Raw genomic sequence first — 23,341 nt, 5'->3', positions numbered from 1 at the left:
GAGGGTGTTTGAGGGGGAAGGAGGTGAGGGTGATGGAGAGTGAGGGTGTGAAGGACGGTGAGAGAGGAGGATGTGAGGGTTTTTGAGGAGGAAGGAGGTGACGGACCTGGAGGGATACTGTGTGAGGGACAGAAGGAGAGGATGATGTGAGGGTGCTTGAGGGGGAAGGAGGTGAGAGTCCCGAAGGGGAGTGTGTGAGAGACAGTGGGAGAGGAGGATGTGAGAGTGTTTGAGGTGGAAGGAGTTGAGGGTCCTGGAGGGAGGGTCTGAGGGCTGGTGGGAGAGGAGAATGTGAGGATGTTTGAGGGGGATGGAGGTGAGGATGCTGGAGGGAGAGAGTGAGGGACAGTGGTAGAGGAGGATGTGAAGGTGACGGAGGTGGGGTCCTGGAGGGAGGGTGTGAGGGACAGTGGTAGAGGAGGATGTGAAGGTGACGGAGGTGGGGTCCTGGAGGGAGAGTGTGAGGGACAGTGGGAGAGGAGGATATGAGGGTGTTTGAGGGGGAAGGAGGTGAGGATGCTGGAGAGAGAGGGTGTGAAGGACGGTGGGAGCGGAGGATGTGAGGTTGAAGGAGGTGGGGTCCTGGAGGGAGAGTGTGAGGGACGATGGTAGAGGAGGATGTGAGGGTGTTTGAGGGAGAAGAAGGTGAGGGTCCGAGAGGGAGGGTGTGAGGGACAGTGCGAGAGGAGGATGTGAGGGTGTTTGTGGGGGATGGAGGTGAGGGTACTGGTGGGAGACAGTATGAGGGACAGTGGGAGAGGAGGGTGTGAGGGTGTTTGAGGGGGAAGGAGGTGAGGGTGCCCGAGAGGGAGATGTGGGTGCTTGAATTGGGGGGTGTGAGGGACAGTGGTGGAGAAGCTTGTGAGGGTGCTGGAGGGGGAAGGAGGTGAGGGTCCTGGAGGGATACAGTGTGAGGGATTGTGGGAGAGGAGGATGTGAGGGTGTTTGAGGGGGAAGGAGGTGAGGGCCTGGAGGGATACAGTGTGAGGGTCAGAAGGAGAGGAGGATGTGAGGGTTTTTGAGGGGGAAAGAAGAGAGGATCCTGGAGGGTGACAGTGTAAGGGACAGTGGGCAAGGAGGTTGTGAGGGTGTTTGAGGGGGAAGGAAGTGAGGGTCCTGGAGAGAGAGCGTTAGGCACGGTGTCAGAGGAGGATGTGTGGGTGTTTGAGGGGGATCGCTGTGAGGGTTCTGGAGGGAGAGTGTGAGGGACAGTGGGAGAGGAGGATGTGAGGGTGTTTGAGGGGGAAGAAGGTGAGGGTTCTGGAGGGAGGGTGTGAGGGACAGTGGGAGAGGAGGATGTGAGGGTGATGGAGGTGAGGGATCTGGAGGGAGGGTGTTAGGGACAGTGTCAGAGGAGGATGTGAGGGTGGTTGAGGGGGATCGCTGCGAGGGATCTGGAGGGAGGGTGTGAGGGACAGTGGGAGAGGAGGATGTGAGGGTGTTTGAGGGTGATGGAGGTGAGGGTCCTGGTGGGAGAGTGTGAGGGACAGTGGGAGAGGAGGATGTGAGGGTGTTTGAGGGGGAAGAAGGTGAAGATCCTGGAGGGAGACAGTGTGATGGATAGTGGGAGACGAGGATGTGAGGGTGTTTGAGGGGGAAGGAGTTGAGGGTCTTGGAGTGTGCGTGGCCGGAGATTGACCTGAATGGTTCCTATGAGCAGGGATTTAGTGAGACGATTCAGTTGGAGAAGCTGAGGCTGTTCCCCTCAGAGTGAAGGATATTGTGGTGACTCTGACCATGGTGGAGCATATGGGGACAGGTTTAATTCAGGGAGATAAAGGAAAGTGATGAGACAAGGATCGGGGGAAATTTGTGTATTTGATATACAGAGCAGGGATTGTGAGGAAGGACTAAATGTTCTCATTATGTTCTGCAATGAATCTATGACTCTCAGATGATCCTAACCAGTACCATTAACTGGATTCGGTACAACCTCATGCAATAACACCTGTAATGTGGTTGCACTTACAAAGCTATAGAAAGCTTGGAACATTCTATCAGGTTCCTTTAACTGTTTGCTGACTGCAGCCACACACACCAGCAACAGGGAGAACAACAGGTACAATGAATATCCCAGATCTTATTCCAAGGATCAGGTTCACATACAGACTCCCTCCTCTGCTTTCAAGAAAACACAGAGAAAGAGTTAATCACTTTCTGTCCATTTTTAATCTCTCGCTGTGGGTGCACACTCAAACTTTATTTCACTGCTACAATAGTGGTGGTGCAGTAAGAATGTCACTGGGTTAACAATCCACAAATCCAGACTGATGTTGTAGTGGGTGGGGGGACAGATTCAAAATCCACTGGGACAGGTGGTTCATTTCATTCCAATTCAACATCTGTAACCTAAAGGCTAGACTGATGGAGAGCATGGAACTACTGCTGATGGTTGTGTGGCCCATCTGGTTCACTCATGGCTTTCAGGGAAGGATATCTGCTGAAATCTTACCCAAGCTAGCCTATGTGTGGCTCCAGACCACAGCAAACTGGTTTACTCCTAACTGCCCTCTGAAAAATAAAATCCACTGCGAATAAATATGAAATGAATCTTTCTGAGCAATAAATATTTTCTCAGAGACCTCAAAACCTCACAGACCTTTTTGTTGTGAGCTCTGTCAGTGTCCAACCTGACCGCCCATGGAGCCAATGGCCTTGTGTTATGATCACTGGACAGTGCATCCAGAGAGCACGGTAGTGTTGTGGAGACATTACCGAGTCTGAATCCTCCGTGACAGATGGTGGAATGTCAATTCAATTAAAAACCTGAAATTTAGAGTCCAGCAATAACTGGGAAATCATTGAAGATTGACGGCAAAAGCTATCTGTCCCACTCACCTCATAGAGTCATAGAGTCATAGAGATGTACAGCATGGAAACAGACCCTTCGGTCTAACCCGTCCATGCCGACCAGATATCCCAACCCAATCTAGTCCCACCTGCCAGCACCCGGCCCATATCCCTCCAAACCCTTCCTATTTATATACCCATCGAAATGCCTCTTAAATGTTGCAATTGTATCAGCCTCCACTACTTCCTCTGGCAGCTTGTTCCATGCACGTACCACCCTCTGTATGAAAAAGTTGCCCTGTAGGTCTCTTTTATATCTTTCCCCTCTCACCCTAAACCTATGCCCTCTAGTTCTGGACTCCCCGACCCCTGGGAAAAGACTTTGCCTATTTACCCTATTTACCCTCATAATTTTATAAACCTCAAAAAGATCACCCCTCAGCCTCCGATACTCCAGGGAAAACAGCCCCAGCCTGTTCAGCCTCTCCCTATAGCTCAAATCCTCCAACACTGGCAACATCCTTGTAAATCTTTTCTGAACCCTTTCAAGTTTCACAACATCTTTCCGATAGGAAGGAGACCAGAATTATTCCAATATTCCAACAGTGGCCTAACCAATGTCCTGTACAGCCGCAACATGACCTCCCAAGTTCTGTACTCAACACTCTGACCGATAAAGGAAAGCATACCAAACACCTTCTTCACTGTCTTATCTACCTGAAACTCCACTTTCAAGGAGTTATGAACCTGCATTCCAAGGTCTCTTTGTTCAGCAACACTCCCTTAGCATTAAGTGTATAAGTCCTGCTAAGATTTGCTTTCCCAAAATGCAGCACCTCGCATTTATCTGAATTAAACTCCATCTGCCACTTCTCAGCCCATTGGCCCATCTGGTCAAGATCCTGTCGTAATTTGAGGTAACCCTCTTCACTGTCCACTACACCTCCAATTTTGGTGTCATCTGCAAATTTACTAACTGTACCTCTTATGCTCGCATCCAAATCACTTATGTAAATGACAAAAAGTAGAGGACCCAGCACTAATCCTTGTAGCACTCCACTGGTCACAGGCCTCCAGTCTGAAAAACACCCCTCTACCACCAGCCACTGTCTTCTACCTTTGAGCCAGTTCTGTATCCAAATGGCTAGCTCTCCCTGTATTCTGTGAGATCTAACCTTGCTAATCAGTCTCCCATGGGGAACCTTGTCAAACGCCTTATTGCAGTCCATATAGATCATATCTACTGCTCTGTCCTCATCAATCCTCTTTGTTACTTCTTCAAAAAACTCAATCAAGTTTGTGAGACATGATTTCCCACACACATGTTGACTATCCCTAATCAGTTCTTGCCTTTCCAAATACATGCACATCCTGTCCTTCAGGATTCCCTCCAACAACTTGCCCACCGCTGAGGTCAGGTTCACTGGTCTATAGTTCCCTGGCTTGTCTTTACTGCCCTTCTTAAACAGTGGCACCACGTTAGCCAACCTCCAGTCTTCCAGCACTTCACCTGTGACTATTGATGATACAAATATCTCAGCAAGAAGCCCAGCAATCACTTCTAGCTTCCCACAAGAGTTCCAGGGTATGCCTGATCAGGTCCTGGGGATTTATCCATCTTTTCCCATTTCAAGACATCCAGCACCTCCTCCTCTGTCATATGGACATTTTGCAACATGTCACCATCTATTTCCATACAGTCTATATCTTCCATATCCTTTTCCACAGTAAATACTGATGCAAAATACTCATTTAGTATCTCGCCCATTTTCTGCTGCTCCACACAAAGGCAGCTTTACTGATCTTTGAGGGGCCTTATGCTCTCCCTAGTTACCCTTTTGTCCTTAATGTATTTGTAAAAACTCTTTAAATTCTCCTTAATTCTATTTGCCAAAACTATCGCATGCCCCCTTTTTTCCCTCCTGGTTTCCCACTTAAGTATACTCCTACTTTCTTTATACTCTTCTCAGGATTCACTCTCCTGTCTGTGCCTTACATATACTTCCTTTATTTTTCTTAACCAAACCCTCCATTTCTTTAGTCATCCAGCATTCCCTATACCTACCAGCCTTTCCTTCCACCCTGTCAGGAATATACTTTCTCTGGATTCTCGTTATCTCATTTCTGAAGGCTTCCCATTTTCCAGCCGTCCCTTTACCTGCGAACATCTGCCCCCAATCAGCTTTCGAAAGTTCTTGCCTAATACCGTCAAAATTAGCCTTTCTCCAATTTAGAACTTCAACTTTTAGATTTCGTCAATCCTTTTCCATCATAATTTTAAATCTAATAGAATTATGGTCGCTGGCCCCAAAGTGCTTCCCCACTGACACCTCAGTCACATGCCCTGCCTTATTTCTCAAGAGAAGGTCAGGTTTTGCACCTTCTCTAGTAGGTACACCCACATACTTAATCAGAATATTGTCTTGTACACACTTAACAAATGCCTCTCCATCTAAACCCTTAACACTATGGCAGTCCCAGTTTGTGCTTGGAAAGATAAAGTCCTGGTAGTGTAGTGGTTAGCACTGCTGACCTTGTAGTATCAGGAGACCTGGGTTCAATTCCTGCCTCAGGCAACTCTCTGTATGGAGTTTACACATTGTCTCTGTGTGGGTTTGCTCTGGTTTCTTCCCACAATCCAAAAATGTGCAGGTTAGGTGAAGGGGTGAATATAGGCAAATGCTTTGGCAGGTTGATGTGGACTTGTTGGCTGAAGGGCCTCTTTCCACACTGTAAGTAATCTAATCTAATAACCACCCTGTTATTCTTACAGATAGCTAAGATCTCCTTACAAATTTGTTTCTCAATTTCCCTCTGACTATTAGGGGGTCTATAATACAATCCCAATAAGGTGATCATCCCTTTCTTACTTCTCAGTTCTACCCAAATAACTTCCCTGGATGTATTTCCAGGAATATCTTCCCTCAGCACAGCTGAAATGCTATCCCTTATCAAAATTGCCACCCCCACCCCTCCAACACCCCCTCTCTTGCCTCCCTTTCTATCCTTCCTGGAGGATTTGTATCCTGGAACATTAAGCTGCCAGTCCTGCCCATCCCTGAGCCATTTTTCTGTAATTGCTACGATATCCCACTCCCATGTTCCTAACCATGCCCTGAGGCAGCAGTACTAACCCCTGAGCCACCTTGCTACCCCACGGTGTATGGATGTGCAAACCTGTGTTTGTGTTCTTGTTCTTTTGTGTGTTTGCTTGTGTTTTTCTCTATGTATGTGCTCTTGTGCTTTTGTATGTGTGCGCTGTGTTTGTTTACTCTATGCATGCACTTGTGTGTGTGTGATTTTATGTGTGTGCACACCCACATTCTTGTTTGATGTGGGTGTGTTTTGTGTGTGTGTGTGTGTGTGTGTGTGTGCTTCTTTTTAATATGTTGTGTCCATATGTTTGTTTTTTTGTAAGCTTGAGTTTGCATGTGCTTGTATATGTACTTACATTTTGTGTTTGTGTGCATGCTTGCGTTTTTTTTGTGCATTTGTGTTTCTGTGTATGTAGGCTTATATTTTGTGGATATATGTTTGTGTTTTTGTTTGCCCATACCCGGGTGTGCTTGATTTATGTTTGTGCTTGTATTTGTGTATGCATGTATTTCTGTTTGTGTCTTTGTGTGCCTGTTGTGCACTTATGTGTGTGTGGACTTGCATTTGTGGTGTTTTTGTACATGCCTGTTTTTTATTTATGTCCTTTTATATTTGTGTGCACATGTGCTTGTGTTTTTGTGTACATGCCTGAATTTTTCTTTGTGTGCATGTTTGAGTCAATGTGCGCTTATGATTTTGTATGTGTGCTTGCATTTTTGTGTGCGCGTGTGTAGCTTGTGTTTGAGTACTTTTCTGTGTGTATGAGCACGCACTTGTGTATATTTGCTTGTGCTTTTTTATGTGCATACTTGTGTTTGTGTGTGTCTGAGACAGTTTTGGTGCTTGGTGTTTTCTGTGTTTTCTTTGTGTGTGCGCTGGTGCTTTTGTCTCCATGCACTGGTATATTTGTATATGAGTATGTGTGAGTGTCTGCTTGCTTTTCTTTATACAAGTATATGCTTCTGTGTACACATACTCACTCAATTGTATTTCTGTGCTGTTTGTTATAGGTGTACTTAATGCTTTTCTGTGTTTGTGTTTGCCTGTATGTGCGCTTTTGATTTTGTGTATGCATGTGTGCTTGTTCATGTTATGTCTCTGCCTCTGAGCCAGGAATCCAAGTTCAAATCCCACCTGCTCCACAGAAAACTGCAATATTCATTTAATGTGATGAGACACACATTTTTTATCAAATTATTGTAAGTTTAATTCACTTATAGGAGAAGGTTGCTTTTTGGACTGGGGGCCTCTGACCAGCTGTGTGTCACATGGATTGGTGCTGGGTCCACTGCTTTTTGTCACTTATATAAATTACTTGGATGTGAATATAGGAGGCATGGTTAGTAAGTTTGCAGATAACACCAAAATAGATGATGCAATGGACAGCGAAGAAGATTGTCTCAGAGCACAACAGCACTTACACCGGATGAACCAATAAGCGATGAGTGGCAGATGGAGTTTAATTTAGATAAATGTGAGGTGCTACATTTTGGTAAGGCAAGCCAGGGCAGGACCTCTACAGTTAATGTTGGGGCCCTGAAGAGTTTTGCCAATAAAAGAGACTTTGGTGCATAGTTCCTTGAAAGTGGACAAAGTTAAAAATCACACAACACCAGGTTATAGTCCAACAGGTTTATTTGGAAGCACTAGCTTTCGAAGCACCACTCCTTCATCAGGTGGCTGTGATGAAGGTGCAGCGCTCCGAAAGCTAGAGCTTCCAAATAAACCTATTGGACGATAACCTGGTGTTGTGTGATTTTTAACTTTGTCCACCCCAGTCCAACACCAGCATCTCCAAGTCCTTGAAAGTGGCATCAGTTTAAGGTTAGAGGATAAACAATAAAAGGGAGCTATTTTACAGAAAGGGTGGTACACATATGGAATGAGCTGCCAAATGAAGTGGCTGAGGTGGGTACATTAACAACATTTAAAAGGCATTTGGACAAGTACATGGATAGGAAAGGTTTAGAAGGAAAATGGGGTTAGTATTGATGGACACTTTAGTCAGCATGGAACAGTTTGGGCCAAAGGGCCTGTCTCTGTGCTGTAGGACTCTGACTCTGTGGTGTCGCATGTAGACTGGGTGGTGAAGAAGGCATTTAGCACACTTGCTTTCATTTGTCAAACACTGAGTACAGGAGTTGGGACATCACGTTGCAGCTATGCATGACATTGGTGAGGACAGTTTTAGAAAAGTGCACACAGTTCAGGACTGGAGAATTTGAGTTATAGTGAAAGGCTCAATAGCCTGGGTTTATTTTTTCTGGAGCATTGGAGATTGAGGGGTGACATTATAGAGCCACAAAATCATGAGGGGCATGAGTAGGGTGAAGGGCCAAGGTCTTTTTATGGGGTGGAGGAGGTCAAAACTAGAGAGCATAAGTGTAAGGTGAGAGAGGAAAGATATATAAAGGATCCAGGGAGTAACTTCCAAATGCAGAATATAGTGCATGTATGGAATAAGCTGCCAGACAAAGTGGTGAAGATCGGACGAGTTAGACCATATGACTTCAAGATGATGAAATCAAATACAAGATTATGAGGGGCATGGACAGGCTGGATTCCCCTTAATCACAGGGTTAATAACAAGTGGGCATTATTTTAAAGTGAAAGACAGGAGGCTGAGAGGGAGATTTGAGGATCATTTCCCTCAGAGTGTGGCGGGGGTCTGGAATGGACTGTCTGGGAGGGTAATTGGGGCAGGAAACCTCCCAACATTTAAAAAGTATTTGGATGAACACTTGAAGTGTCATAACATTCAAGGGTATGGGAGTCTAGTGAGGGAAAGTAGTACTGCTGTGGATTTAGAGTTGTTTTAATATCAGTTCAGATTTAATGGGCTAAAGGAACTTTCCTGCCCTGTGGAGGACTATGATTCTAATTCTGTATTCTCTTCAAAAATCAGAGTTCATGCATTCAATGCGTTGTCAAAACTTCACAAAATTCTAGGAGTGAAGAGTCGATTCTGACAAGGACAATATTTTCCACTATGAATCAACGATGTATAACCAGTCTTCAATCTTCAATTGCATAGTGTGTCAGCTCTGAACACAACGGGTCGATTGTGGTTGCAATGTTTTGCATCTGAAACTTGGTGATAGATTCTCTGAATGTAGCATGTCCTTTAAATAGGGAAAAAAAAGAACATTTGTCTCCAATAATACAGGTGATGCTGAATACACCCAACCCCTTCACTCATCGAATGGAGTTTCAATTATTTACACCCAAATATTACCAAATAAAGATGCATTGGTGCCCATTGGAATAATTTGTATTCTCGGATGATACCTCCCTCTCAGTCCTATCTTGTGTTTCTTCAGACTGTAACCACCCTCCCCCGGCCACTGAACTCCCCCAGTCAATGGAAACATCCTTCCTGTGGTCATCCTGTCTTGTCCTCTTAGTAATTAGTAATTAATGAAAATTCATAATGAGAATAATGTAAACAATGATTTTTTTTCTTCTGACTCACTGTACTGCCAGAAGCAAGAGTGGGAAGCTTTGACTTCAACAATGGGTGATACAGATTCAGTGGTCAACTATTGGGCAAAGGCTAAAGAGGTTAGAACTCTACTCACTGAAATATAGAAGGATAAAACTTAAAGGGGCTTGACAGGGTCATTGCAAAGAGTATGCGTCCCCCTCATAGGAGAGTCTCGGACCAGAGGACACAATCTTAGACAAAAGGATGCCAATTTAAGGCTGATGAGGAGGAATTTCTTATCTCAGAGGGCTGAGTCTATGGAACCCCTTGCCATAGAGAGCTGTGTGTAGTGGGGAGGGTTGCAGAGTCCTTGTGTATATTTACAGCTGAGACAGAGAGATTCTTGATCAGTCAGGAAATCAAAGGAAAGCCATGGTCCTTATGAATGGTGGAGCTGGGGTGGGCACGAGGGACTGAATGGCCTACTCCTTACCCGATTCCTTATGGTGCTATTTGTGGTCTTCACCTGAATTTTTAGGGGTGAAGGGGGCAGTCATTTGAATGCTGTTCAATTTTTTAAAACGTTATAGCTATAGAACAATTCAGTCTCACAATATTAAAGAAAAGTGTATCCTTCTCCAACCTCTTTTCTTCCCGTTTCTCATTTTCATCACAATTGCAGCTGCTACAACAACAATGAACAGTGCTGTTCCTGTCACCCAAAGATAGTGAGTCAGCTTTTGAGTCCAGTGGTTTTCTGTGAAATTGAAAGACAATTGAATCAAATTGTGCATTTGCAAAATAAGAGAACAATACTTGCTGGAAATATGAAATAGAAACAGAAATCACCGGAGAGACTCAGCAGGTCTGGCAGCATCTAGAAAGATAGTGTGGGGAAAGACTTAACATTGCAAGCTATAAACACAGAATGTGCTGGTGGATTTCACCAGGGGACTCCAGTAGAGTCCCAACCTGTTTATTTTTCACTCCATGCCAAGGCATGTAAATACGGTGGTTAAGAAGTCACATGGGACAGTTGCCTTTATCAGTAGTGACATAGGTTATAAGAGCTGAGAGCTGATGATGGAAATGTACAATTTTGGTGTGTGCATAATAAGGAAGGAGGTGATCGTATTGGCGAGGTTGCAGACAAGATTTACCAAGATATTGTCTGGGATGGAGCATTTCAGCGATGTAGGCAGGCTGGATAAGCTCAATTTGTTTTGTTTGGAGCAGGGTGAGGATCTAATGGAGATGTACAGGGATCTGAGGGGCATAGACAAGGAGAATATTTTACCTTGAGGGGAGGGATCAATAACGAGTAAGGTGTGGGGAACAGAAATTTAAAGCAACGATGAGGAGCTTTATACAGTTTTTAAGTCATAAGATTTCATACAGAGGGTGGAAGGGATACTGGAACTCACTGCCAATAAGGATGGCATAGGCAAAAACCGTCATCACATTGAAGAAGGATTTAGATACGCACTTACGATGCCAAGGCTATGATGTCAAATGCTGGGCAAATGGGATTGGAATTCATGGATTTGTTTTGACCAGGATGAACACGATTGGCCTTTTATTCTCAGTGGTGACTGTAAACCTCTCTGAATCTACTGTCTCGTCAGTGACCATGCTTTCAAATGGAGCAGCTCATCCAGAGAGTGGAAGTAGAAAGAGCAGGGAGGGAGGGGAGTTCAGAGAGGCAGAGATAGCATTCTGAATACAGGTAGTTCTTCGATAACACAATGGTTGTTGCATTCTTGTGCAACCGCGTGAAATAGAAAAAAAATCACACTTCAGAAACAGTGCTTAAAGTGTTGGCAATATAATTGTGTTACAGCCAACACGCATTTTAAAAGTTCATGCTTTATAAACAGTGTCCCCAATTCCCCAATTCATCCATCGTGTTATAACAAATTCATAGTAACAAAATGCGTTAGAACAGAATGACCTGTACTGGTCAAATGAGCTTAATTTGGATAAGGCGGGCTGCTGTATCTGAAAAGCAGTATAACATAAACAAGAAACTTTATACAGGTTAATGGTGCAGGAGAAGTCAAGGTTTGCAAAGAATTTTCTAGAATTAGGTGAATACAATCATAACTGAGCCAGTCTCTCCTCACATACAGAATGACAACAGTGTGGAAGCAGGCCATTCGGCCCATTGAGCCCATACCGACCCTCCAAAGAGCTTCCCAACCAGACACGCTCCCATCCCCCTTCCCTTCCCTACTCCTGTAATCCTGCGTTTCCCATGGTTAATCCACCTAACCGACATGTCCCAAGATACTATGGGCAGTTTAGCATGGCCAATCCATCTAACCTGCACATTTTTGGTCGGTGGAAGGGAAACTGGAGTGCTCAGAGAATCCACAAAGCACGAGGCAAATATGCAAACACTACACAGTCACCTGAAGGTGCAGTTGAACCTGTGAGGCAGCTGTGTTAACTACTGAGCAATGGTGGCTCATTGGTTAGCACTACTGCCTCACAGTGCATGGGACCTGGGGTTTGATTCCAGCCTCGGGCGACATTCTGTGTGAACTTTGCACATTCTCCCTGTGTCTGTGTAGGTTTCCTCTGAGTGCTCCGGTTTCCTCCCACAATCCAAAGATGTGCAGGTTAAGTGAATTGGGCATGCTAAATTGTCCATAGTGTTCAGGGGAGTGTAGGTTAGGTTCATTAGTCAGGGGTAAATGTAAATAAAAGAGTAGGGGAATGGGTTACTCTTCGAAGTGTTGGTATGGACTTGTTGGTCCAAATGGCCTGTTTCCACTCCATTGGGGGTCTGTGGTCTATGATCAACAAAGCCAGCAGATATGAGTCCCTCCATCTCAGGAATCAGTCTGGCAAACCTTCGCTGCACTCCACTCATAGCCAGAACATCCTTTCTCAGATAAGGAGACCAAAACAGTGCACACAATATTCCAAATGTGGCCTCATCCAGTACAATTGCAGCTAAACTTCCTGTATTTTATACCTCTCATTATGAAGGACAACATATGCCTTCTTCACCAGCTGCTGCATCTGCAATGCTTACTTTCAGTCACTGGTTCACTTCTTAAAAATTCAATTGCAGGATGATGGTGCAGCTGCTTATTACCCATCCTCGTTTGCTGTTAAGAATCAATCACATTGCAATGGGTCTGGAATCACATGTAGATCTGACCAGGTAAGATGGCAGTTTCCTTCCCTCAAGGACATTAATGAACCCAAAGGTAGAAGGAACAGCCAATTCTCACTGTTCCTTTTCCAAATCTATCATCGTTCAGACAATAATCCACCTTCCTGTTTTTGCTCCCAAAGTGGACAACCTCACATAAACAAATATTAAACTGCATCTGGTGTGCAATTGCTCATTCTTGTCCAAATCACACTGAAACATCTCTGCATCCTCCCTCACAGCAACAAAGTTTCTGTGTGACCAAGACTACATTCCGGTTGGATGTGGTAACAACGTTTGGTGCCTGCAAAGCATGACCATCATATTGTCTTCACTTCCAAATCAGCCCAATTCTCCATTCACACTCTCCCAGACTAGGAAAGTTATCTCGGCAAAAGTGAGGACTGCAGCTGCTAGAAATCAGAGTCTAGGTTAGAATGGTGCTGGAAAAGCACAGCAGGTTGGGCAGCATCCGACAAGTAGGAAAATCAACGTTTTGGGCAAAAGCCTTTCATTACAACTGAAGACAGGGAGCTTCCATGATGGAGAGATAAATGGGAGGGGAGTGGGGCTGGGGAGAAGGTAATAAAGCGTACAATAGGTGAGTGGGGGTGGGGATGAAGGTGACAGGTCAGAGAGGAGGGTGGAGTGGATAGGTGGGAAGGGAGATAGGCAGGTAGGACAAGTCATGGGGACAGTGCTGAGCTGGAAGATTTGAATTGGGGTAAGGTGGGGGAAGGGGAAATGAGGAAACTGGTGAAGTCCACATTGATGCCATGGGGTTGAAATGTTCTGAGACAGAAGATGAGGCATTCTTCCTCCAGGCATCGGGTGGTGAGCGAGTGGCAGCAAAGGAGGCCCAGGCCCTGCATGTCATCGGCAGAGTGGGAGGGGGAGTTGAAATGTTAGGACTCAGGGTGGTGGGGTTGATTGGTGGGGGTGTCCGGAGATGTTCCCTAAAGCGCTTTGCGAGGAGGTGTCCAGTCTCCCCAATGTAGAGGAGACCGCATCGGGAGCAACGGATACAATAAATGATATTGGTGGATGTGCAGGTGAAACTTTGATGGATGTGGAAGGCTCCTTTGGGGCCTTGGATGGAGGTGAGGGAGGAGGTGTGGGCACAAGTTTTGCAATTCCTGCAGTGGCAGGGGAGGGTGGGAAGGTGGGTTGTAGGAGGGCGTGGACCTGACCAGGTAGTCATGGAGGGATTGGTCTTTGCGGAAAGTGGATAGGGGTGGGGAGGGAAAGTGGATAGGGGTGGGGAGGGAAATATATACCTTGCGGTGGGGTCCATTTGTAAGTGGCTGAAATGCCGGTGGATGGATATAGGATCACTTGGCGTGAGTGTTTCGGCGTGGCCGGTTCGGTGCAGACCGTTTTGCCGCAGACCCATTTAGCTGCAGAGCTATTTCAGCGCAGCTCATATTGATTTCAGGATTAATTAACAAGTTTCTTTCTTTTTAACATTTTTACTAAAGAGGATAAACTTGTATTTTTATTGCTTTCATTAATGTTTTTAACTAAGTCTGGAAAGGAATCAACTTTTATTTTTACTGCTTTCGTTAATCCTGAAATCAATATGAGCTGTGCCGAAACAGCTCTGAGGCTAAACGGGTCTGCGGCAAAACAGCCTGCGCCGAAACACCCGCGTCTAAGTGGCTGCACTGAATGGTCCCACTCCGTCGGCAGATGGTGCGGTTTATGTGAAGGTTAGTAGGCTGGAAGGTGAGGACCGGGTGGGGGGGTGGTTCTGTCCTTGTTACAGTTGGAGGGATGGGGTTTGAGGGCAGAGGTATGGGATGTGGATGGGATGCGGTAGAGGGCATTTTCAAACACATGTTGTCAGAGATGGCCCAGGTGAATTTAAGGTCAGGGCAGAATGCATTGGTGAAGTTGATGAACTGTTCAACTTCCTCATGGGAGCACGAGGTGGCGCGGATGCAGTCATCAATGTAGCAGAGAAAGAGGTGGGGAGTGGTGCATAGCCAAGAAAGAGACAGGCATAGCTGGGGCCCATACAGCTGCTCATGGCTACTCCTTTGGTCTGGAGGAAGTGGGAGGATTTGAAGGAGAAATTGTTAAGGGTGAGGACCAGTTCAGACAAATGAATGACAGTGTCAGTGGAAGGGTACTGCTGGGTCGTAGGGAGAGGAAGAAACCTTCCTCCCCTTCGTGGACCTCTCCATCTCCATCAATGATGATCAATGTGACACTGACATGCTTTACAAACCCACCGACTCCCACAGCTACCTGGACTACACCTCTTCCCACCCTACCTCCTGCAAAAATGCCATCCCATATTCCCAATTCCTCCACCTCTGCCGTATCTACTCCCAGGAGAACTAGCTCCACTACAGAACACACCAGATGGCCTCCTTCTTTACAGACTGCAATTTCCCTTCCCATGTGGTTAAAGATGCCCTCCAAAGCATCTCATCCACATCTCACACCTCCGCCCTCAAACCCCACCCCTCCAACTGTAACAAGGACAGAATCCTCCTGGTCCTCACCTTCCACCCTACCAACCTTCACATGAACCGCATCATCTGCCGACATTTCCACCACTTATAAACGGACCCCACCACCAGGGATATATTTCTCTCCCCACCCCTATCTGCTTTCCGCAAAGACCATTCCCACTGTGACTACCTAGCCAGGTCCATGCCCCCCGCCCCCAACAAACCACTCTCCCATCCTGGCACCTTCCCCTGCCACCCCAGGAATTGCGAAACCTGTGCCCACACCTCCCCCCTCACCTCCATCCAAGGCCCCAAAGGAGCCTTCCACATCCATCAAACTTTCACCTGCACATCCACCAATATCATTTATTGTATCCGTTGCTCCCGATGCGATCTCCTAAACACTGGGGAGACTGGACACCTCCTCGCAATGCGCTTTAGGGAACATCTCCAGACACCCGCACCGCTCTGTGGCCCAACATTTCAACTCCCCATCCCACTCTGCCGAGGACATGCAGGTCCTGGGCCTCCTCCACCGCCGCTCCCTCACCACCTGACACCTTGAGGAAGAACACCTTAACTTCCGCCTTAGAACATTACAACCCCAGGGCATCAATGTAGACTTCACCAGTTTCCTCATTTCCACTTCCCCCACTTTACCCCAGTTCCAACCTTCCAGCTCAGCACTGCCCTCATGACCTGTTCTACCTGCAAATCTCCCTTCCCACCTATCCACTCCACCCTCCCCTCTGACCTATCACCTCCATCCCCACCCCATTCACCTATTGTACTCTTTGGTACCTTCTCCCCAGCACCCCCCCACCCCCTCCCATTTATCTCTCCACCCTGCAGGCACCCTGCCTCTATTCCTCATAAAGGGCTTTTGCCCAAAACATCAATTTTCCTACTCGTTGGATGCTGCCTGACCTGCTGTGCTTTTCCAGCACCACTCTAATCTAGACTGCGAAAGTTATCTCCTTTAAAGAAGATATTCTGAGTGCACTTTGCATTCTCCTACTGTTTTATCTAAGGGGCACATTGCCCTCAAGACTTTAAATCTGTTACCGTTCTCATAACACACTCTCCCCTTCTTTGAGTTTATGCCTATTCATTTGCAGGATATGGTTGTCTCTGGCTGAGTCAGTATTTATTATCTTCATTGCCCAGTTGAGAGCCAACCATATCACTGTGGGGTGATGTGTACGCTAGACCAGGGAAGGATTACAGATTTACCTCCTTAATGGTCATTACTGAACCAGCTGGAGTTTTCTAACAATAGTCATCATTATATTCTAATTCCAGGGATTTATTGAGTTCAAAGTCCTCCATCTACCATAGCATGATTTGAACCCTGGAGACCTGAACATTAACTTGGGTCTCTGGATTAATAATCTAGTGGAAATACCAGTTGGCCATCATCTGGTTTATCAGATTTCTCCTTTCTTTGGAGTCTTTGAGGTCTTAGAAATGGTGAAATTGTAGTTCTTTCCCTTTTCTTTAAGCAGCAGATCCTTGTGCAACTAACATATGACTCCCTCAAGATACTGTCCTTGATAATCTTTAAGTTGTTGTTTGTTTTTTTTTAAAAAATGATGAAATCCCCTACAGTGTGGAAACAAGCCCTTTTGCCCAACAAGTCCACACAGACTCTCTGATGAGTAACCTACCCAGACCCATTTACCTCTGACTGATACACCTAACACCATGGGCAATTCACCTGGCCTGCACAAGGAAACCAGAGCAAACCCACACAGACACAGGGAGAATGTGCAAACTCCACACAGACAGTCACCTGAAGTGGAAACTGAACCTGGGACCCTGGTGCTATGAGGTAGCAGTGCTAACCATTGAGCCACTGTGCCACCTAATTAGCTCTTCTACAAACTCCCAAAGGTGAACTGTGATTGTATATTTCTTCTCTCATTCATGCTGTTTCTGCTACTTTCATCATTAATTTGAGTCCTTTAAGAAGGTGGTGAAAAAAGCATTTGACACAGTTGCCTTCATCAATCAGAGCAGTTGAGTACAGGAGTTGGGACGTTATTGACATTGGTAAGGCCACATTTGCAGTACCATGTACAATTCTGGTCGTCCTGCTAAAGGAAGGTTGTTATTCAACAGGAAAGGCTGCAAATAAGGTGAGCAAGAAATGAAGGTTTGAGTTATAAGGAGAGGCTGGGTAGTCTGGGACTTTGATCCCTTCAGCATAAAAGGCTGAGGGGTGACCTTAAAGAGGATTGTGAAATCATGAGGGGCATAAATAAGATGAATAGCCAAGGTCTTTTTTGTCAGGGTAGGGATATCTAAAACTAGAGGGCATAGGTTTAAGGTGAGAGGAGACCTGAGGGCAACCTTTTCATACAGGGTGGTGCGTATATGGAATACATTGCCAGAGGGTAAAGATGGTTACAATTACAACATTTAAAAGACATTTGGACAGATACATGAATAAGTAAGGTTTAAATGATACAGGCCAAACACAGGCAAATAAGACTCATTCAGTTTAGGAAACCTGGTTAGTATGGACAGGTTGGGTTGTAAGGTGTTTCTACACAGTATGAGTGCGTCACTGTATCCCAAACTGTACACAATGGTCAGTGAATTGTGCTATGATCACTATTATGCAGTCCCACACTTTCACTCTGTACGATGCATGGAAAGAAGGAATCATTGTAACGACAAATCTAAACATCTCCTCCATCAGTTTGAAGGTACATGAACTGAAAAAGAAAACATTCCTGCAAACATGCGAAATCTTTGAAAGCTAGAATGGTGTTGGCCATTTATGATGGAGGTGTTGCATTAGCACAACATAAATCTTCACCTCATTGTCAAAGTGAAATGCTGCTAAACTTCGAGGGAGAGCTGTTGTGGTGCTATGCGTTTACTGCTCTGTCCTATTCTTGTGCGCAACTAAACATTCCATTAGAACTGTTGCATTTGTTCAGGTCACTGAGAAAGATTTCACCTTTAAATGCTGCTCTCCTCCCTGAAAGGTCAATCAAGAGTGCGGAATACAGGGTTAATGGTAGGGTTCTTAGTCAGGTGGAGGAACAGAGGGATCTTGGGGTCTATCTACATAGATCTTTGAAGGTTGCCACTCAGGTGGATAGAGTTTGTAAGAAGGCCTATGGAGTATTATCGTTCATTAGCAGAGGATTGAATTCAAGAGTCGTGAAGTGATGTTGCAGCTGTACAGGACTTTGGTTAGGCCACAGTTGGAGTACTGTGTGCAGTTCTGGTCGCCTCACTTTAGGAAAGATGTGGAAGCTTTGGAGAGGATGCAGAGAAGATTTACCAGGATGTTGCCTGGAATGGAGAGTAGGTCGTACGAGGATAGGTTGAGAGTTCTCGGCCTTTTCTCGTTGGAACGGCGAAGGGTGAGGGGTGACTTGATAGAGGTTTATAAGATGATCAGAGGAATAGATAGAGTAGACAGTCAGAAACTTTTTCCCCGGGTACAACAGAGTGTTACAAGGGGACATAAATTTAAGGTGAAGGGTGGAAGGTATAGGGGAGATGTCAGGGGTGGGTTCTTTACCCAGAGAGTGGTGGGGGCATGGAATGCGCTGCCCGTGGGAGTGGTAGAGTCAGAATCATTGGCGACCTTTAAGAGGCATTTGGATAGGTACATGGATGGGTGCTTAATCTAGGTTAGAAGTTCGGCACAACATCGTGGGCCGAAGGGCCTGTTCTGTGCTGTATTGTTCTATGTTCTATGTTCTAAGAGTATTGGTGCCTTCCTGGAATCCACATTCATGGAGAGATGTGATAGCACTGGGAAAGGTACACAGGAAGATTAAACAGAATGTTGCCTTGGGGCTTGAGAGTTTCAGTGATGGAGAGACATTGGACAGACTGGAGATGTTTGCTTTAGAGCAGTTGAGGTTGGTAGAGGGGGACAGCAGAGAAATGTATAAAATGATGAGGGATATAAATAGGACAAGAAAGAAAAAACGTTTCCCCCTTGATATTGATCAATGTCAAAGGAAGAGGTTGTTTGTAAGAGACTGGAGGTTTAGAGGTGGATGTGATGAAAATGTCTTTCACCCAGAAGATGGTGAGGAATCTGGAACTCAATGCAAGCAAGGGTGGGAGAAGCAGAATCCCTCAACACATTGAAGAAGAATACAGTCCAGGTACTGGGGAAATGGTGATTAGAATACTTAGATGGATGTTTACATCAGTGTGGTGTTGATGGGCCAAAGGCCCACTTCTTTTGCTGTAATATACGGTGAACCCATGACTAAGTCAGATGGCCAAGCAGTTCGAATGCATGGTCTTACCTGGGTAACAGGTTACACCTGCATCCTCACCATGACCACAGTTGTGGGTTCCCCAACCAGGGAAGGAGCAAGACCGGAGATGGGACTCTGTCCATCTACCTGGCAGGAAACATCATCCATCCAAATGTTGCGGGTACCAGTTCCAAATGAAGCACTGATTGGGGAGGAAGGTGGGGCACACTGCAGCGCCTTGCAAACAACAATGGCATCTGACCGGTGGTGGATTAACCAGAACAGCATCACGCCTCACTTCAAATTTCAGAAGGCTGGATCCTCACTTGGATCCTAAATCTGCAGGAATTAAAACCACGCACTGGGAGACCCTGTGCATTACAGACTACATGTCCAGTCAACCTTACTAACCCATCTCAGTCAAGAGCAGAACATTAAGACGCTTCTAGCTGGGGATATTGTATATATGTGGGGAGATGTTTTCCAACAGCAGATAGCGGGAAAGGCAAACGTATTGTTACTGTTCACCTTACAAATGTACTCGTTCACAGGAATGGCACATTAAAGTTGGCATTACATTGTAAATATCTACCTTGCAGAATTAGTCAAGATCTGGGACACGGGTTCCGAATATTCACGTCTTACAGAGCCAGCGGAAGCCTTACTCACGTGCGACGGTTACAGGGCGACTTTGAAATGATGCTATCCAACGACCTGAAACCTGGGTTTTGTAGGAACATGTGTACTGGCCCTGGCTGCTGACAGTGATGTTCGGAATGGTGTAGGTGAAGGATTGCTGGCTGATGCTGCTGTTGATGATGGCAACCGTGTCCTTTAGCAACAGAAAGCGGCCTGTAGGGACACCGTCTGGAACTGTGCAGCTGATGGTGACTGATTCGCCGTCAGCTCTCACGGAGATGCTCGGCTGCGTTGCAGGATCTGACGAATAAAACAAATCATCTCAATGAAATATCCAACATCGGAGCAGGAGTCGGTCATTCGGCCCTTCAAGTTGACCTCGCCCATTCAATGATATCGTTCCTCATTATTCAACCCAGTCCACTGCTCCCTTGCTTTCTCGCTGTCATCTGTAAAACATCTATCCGACTCCAACTGGAATAGTATGGGACATTTTGACCTCGCCCCCTTCCTGAAGCAGAGAATCCCACAGGCTCCCCACTCTCTGAGTGATGGCATTACTCCTTTTCTCAATCCCGCTCTGTCCTCATTACACTGTGATTCTGGACACCGCCCGTGATTTGGAACATCTTTCCTGTGATTATCCTTGACTAGTTCTTTTAGAATGTTTTGAACTTTCTATGAGATCCCTCACCATTCTCCCAAACATCAGGGACCACAGTCCGATCCAATCCAGTCTCTCTTCATACGTCAGCCCTGCCATCCCAGAAAACAGTCTGGGATACCTTTGTTGAACTATCTATGTAACCAGAACATCCTCCTGCAAATAAGGAGACCCAAGGTGCACACACAAAAGTCCAGTTGTGCTATCAAGATATCCCATCCTGGTAGTGAATCCTCTTCCTATGAAGGACAAGATTCCATTTGCTTTCTTCATTCCCTGCTACAGCGGCCACAATTACTGTTCGTGACTGGTGTAGAGGAACACCTAGGTTCATTTTTACCTCCCTGCTTTCCCCATCTAACACTGTTTGGATCCTAATTCACCTTCCTGACACTTTGCACTGCACTGGATACCCTCTCGCTTATCCACATTCAACTGCATCTGCTGTACATTGCCACTCACTCCGCGTGTCCAAATCCCGCTGACTGTATCAGTGTGATGGGACATTGCTGTCATGAGACGACATGACCCAACCATAAGGTGTATCTCCTTGAACAAATCTAGTAGATCTTTTCACAGACTGGACAGGGTAACACTCGGAACGGTATTCCGGATGGAGGGGTGTGTCCAGAATAAAGGGGTCACCGCTTCGAAAACATGGAAACTGCCGAGCAAAGGAATTATCTTACATTTTCTGAACAATATGTCTGAGTGTGGAGGTTCTGCCGCCAGGAAATATCATCAAAACATATTGGAACAATTCTGGACTTGGTAAATTTGACAAAACAGACACAAGTGGAAAGGTGTGGTGCTGGAAAGGCAGAGCTGGCCACGCAGCATCCAGGAGCAGGAAAGTCGATGTTTCGAGCAAAAGCCCTTCATCAGCATCTTCATTCCTGATGAATTCCTTATGCTCTAATCGTCGACTCAGATGCTGCCTGACCCGCTGTGCTTTTCCAACACCACACCATTAGACTCGGATCGCTGGCATCTGCAGGTCAGTCTTCACTTTGTCCAGAACTGACACAAGACTCACTCACTTGTAACAACAATTTCAACAGGATGACTCAGAGAGCTGGGTGACCATTGCTCTGCCACCTCAATCCGATAGGAACATTGGTAGCTCCCTTGGTCGCTGGTGGTGACGTTGTCAGTGACATATGTGAGGGCTCCTTGTCCGATGATGAGAGAATTCGAGTCCTTCAGCAACTCCAGCTGTCCAGTCAAGTTGCTGTGTGGAACTGTGCAGTTAATAGTGAGTGAATCTCCAGCCACGTAGAGTGTCAATGAAGGACTGACAGATTGTCGGCTCCGTTGAAGGATCTAAAAAGAGGGAAATCGGCAAAGGAGATTTCAGAAATCTGCAATTGTATTCTGTCTGATTAATGTGTAGAGTATTCTCGTTATTGCCAACGATAAAGGGTAGAGTCTCAATCATATGATTGGAGAGCCTTTTACCATTCTGTTTAACGTTACTGGATTTCAAATGTACTGAAACATGAGGAATGTAGAATGATAGAAATCTGCAATTGTATTATGTTCGATTAATGTGTGGGATGTTCTCGTTATTGACAACTCAGTTAGATTTGAGTCCCTACAGTGTGGAAACAGGCCCTTCGGCCCAACAAGTCCACACTGACCCTCTGAAGAGCCACCCACACAGATCCATTCTCCTACATTTACCCCTGACGAATGCACCTAACACTACGGGCAATTTAGCATGGTCAATTCATCTGACTTGCACATCTTTGGACTCTGCCAGGAAACCGGAACACCCGGAGGAAACTCACGCAGACACGGAGATAATGTGCAAACTCCACACAGACAGGTGCCCGAGGCGGGAATTGAACTTGGGATCCTGGCACCAGGAGGCAGCAGTGCAAACCACTGAGTCACCGGGCCACCCAAACAGTCTGCCGCCCCAACTATAAACGGTGGAGTGTCAATCATGTGCTTGGAGACCCGTTTGCCTTTCTGTTAAATGTATTTCCTATCTCCTGAAACATGAGGAATGTGGAATGAAAGAAATTGGGATCCAAACTAGGCCTTTTGGCATTTTGAGAGTGCTCGACCATTCATCATGATCACAGCTGATCGGTTCGCTCAACAGCTTTGTTCGTCTGAGATGTTATTCCCTTGCTGTTTCTTTAGCACCAAACACATTGACGATAAACAAACCGAGATGAAATAGCGTCCAAAACTGTCGCCATTTCATATCTCTGATTAATGGTCCTACATCGCCACCGTATCCCTCACTGATCTCTCCTTATCTTTCATTCTCTCTCTTTCTCTCGCACCCTCCCTCTCGCTGTCTCTCTCTATCCCACTTTCTCCCGCTCCGAATTCCCAAATATCTCTGAATCGTAATCATCCTTTTCTGATCTCTGTTTAGCATGTTTCCTATATGTCTATGGTATCCGATTCATTACCTTAGATTTGCACCATCGGTTTGTCCACTTCCTTCATAGTGGGTCAAGCATAAAGACAACACTTCATGGACTTAAACCCTTTAAATCTGATGTCGTCACATTTCCACACACTTTTTTGTTTCTTTACTACAATATGAAACTCACCCGTAGTGTTCAATCCTTGCATTAACTGGAACAATCTGCACCATCATTAACCTACAATCCTAAATTCAAGTTTAGGTTTAATGGACTAATATTCCAGGCAAATGAAACCACACACACACAAGTCCATTCAAAACCTGATCCACAGGCCGTGTTTTACAATTCACTCGGACTCCGGTTCCAGTATATTCCAGGTGGAGCACGTTCTTTGGGAACAGCTGCCCCTTCACCAGTTGCTCTGCAAATATCCCATGGGTTTCAACACAATTCTCACGGTCACCAAACATTGAGTCACACA

At 45.8% G+C, this 23,341-nt stretch overlaps 1 protein-coding gene across 1 annotated transcript in view; it reads right to left on the bottom strand.

Annotated features, from left to right (window-relative positions):
- The window catches only part of LOC140493949 (myelin-associated glycoprotein-like), a 218,848-nt gene extending 195,518 nt beyond the window's left edge, over window positions 1-23,330 (bottom strand). The window contains 3 exon segments of the mRNA XM_072592900.1: window positions 19,840-20,109; window positions 21,514-21,796; window positions 23,181-23,330. Coding sequence (XP_072449001.1) covers window positions 19,840-20,109; window positions 21,514-21,796; window positions 23,181-23,330 — 703 coding nt within the window.
- Between the last annotated feature and the right edge of the window lie 11 nt (window positions 23,331-23,341).

Source organism: Chiloscyllium punctatum, chromosome 23 (assembly GCF_047496795.1).
Source record: "Chiloscyllium punctatum isolate Juve2018m chromosome 23, sChiPun1.3, whole genome shotgun sequence".
NCBI classification, from domain to species: Eukaryota; Metazoa; Chordata; class Chondrichthyes; order Orectolobiformes; family Hemiscylliidae; genus Chiloscyllium; species Chiloscyllium punctatum.
Note: the sequence above shows the minus strand (reverse complement) of the source record. Positions and strands in the feature narration are given on the sequence as shown.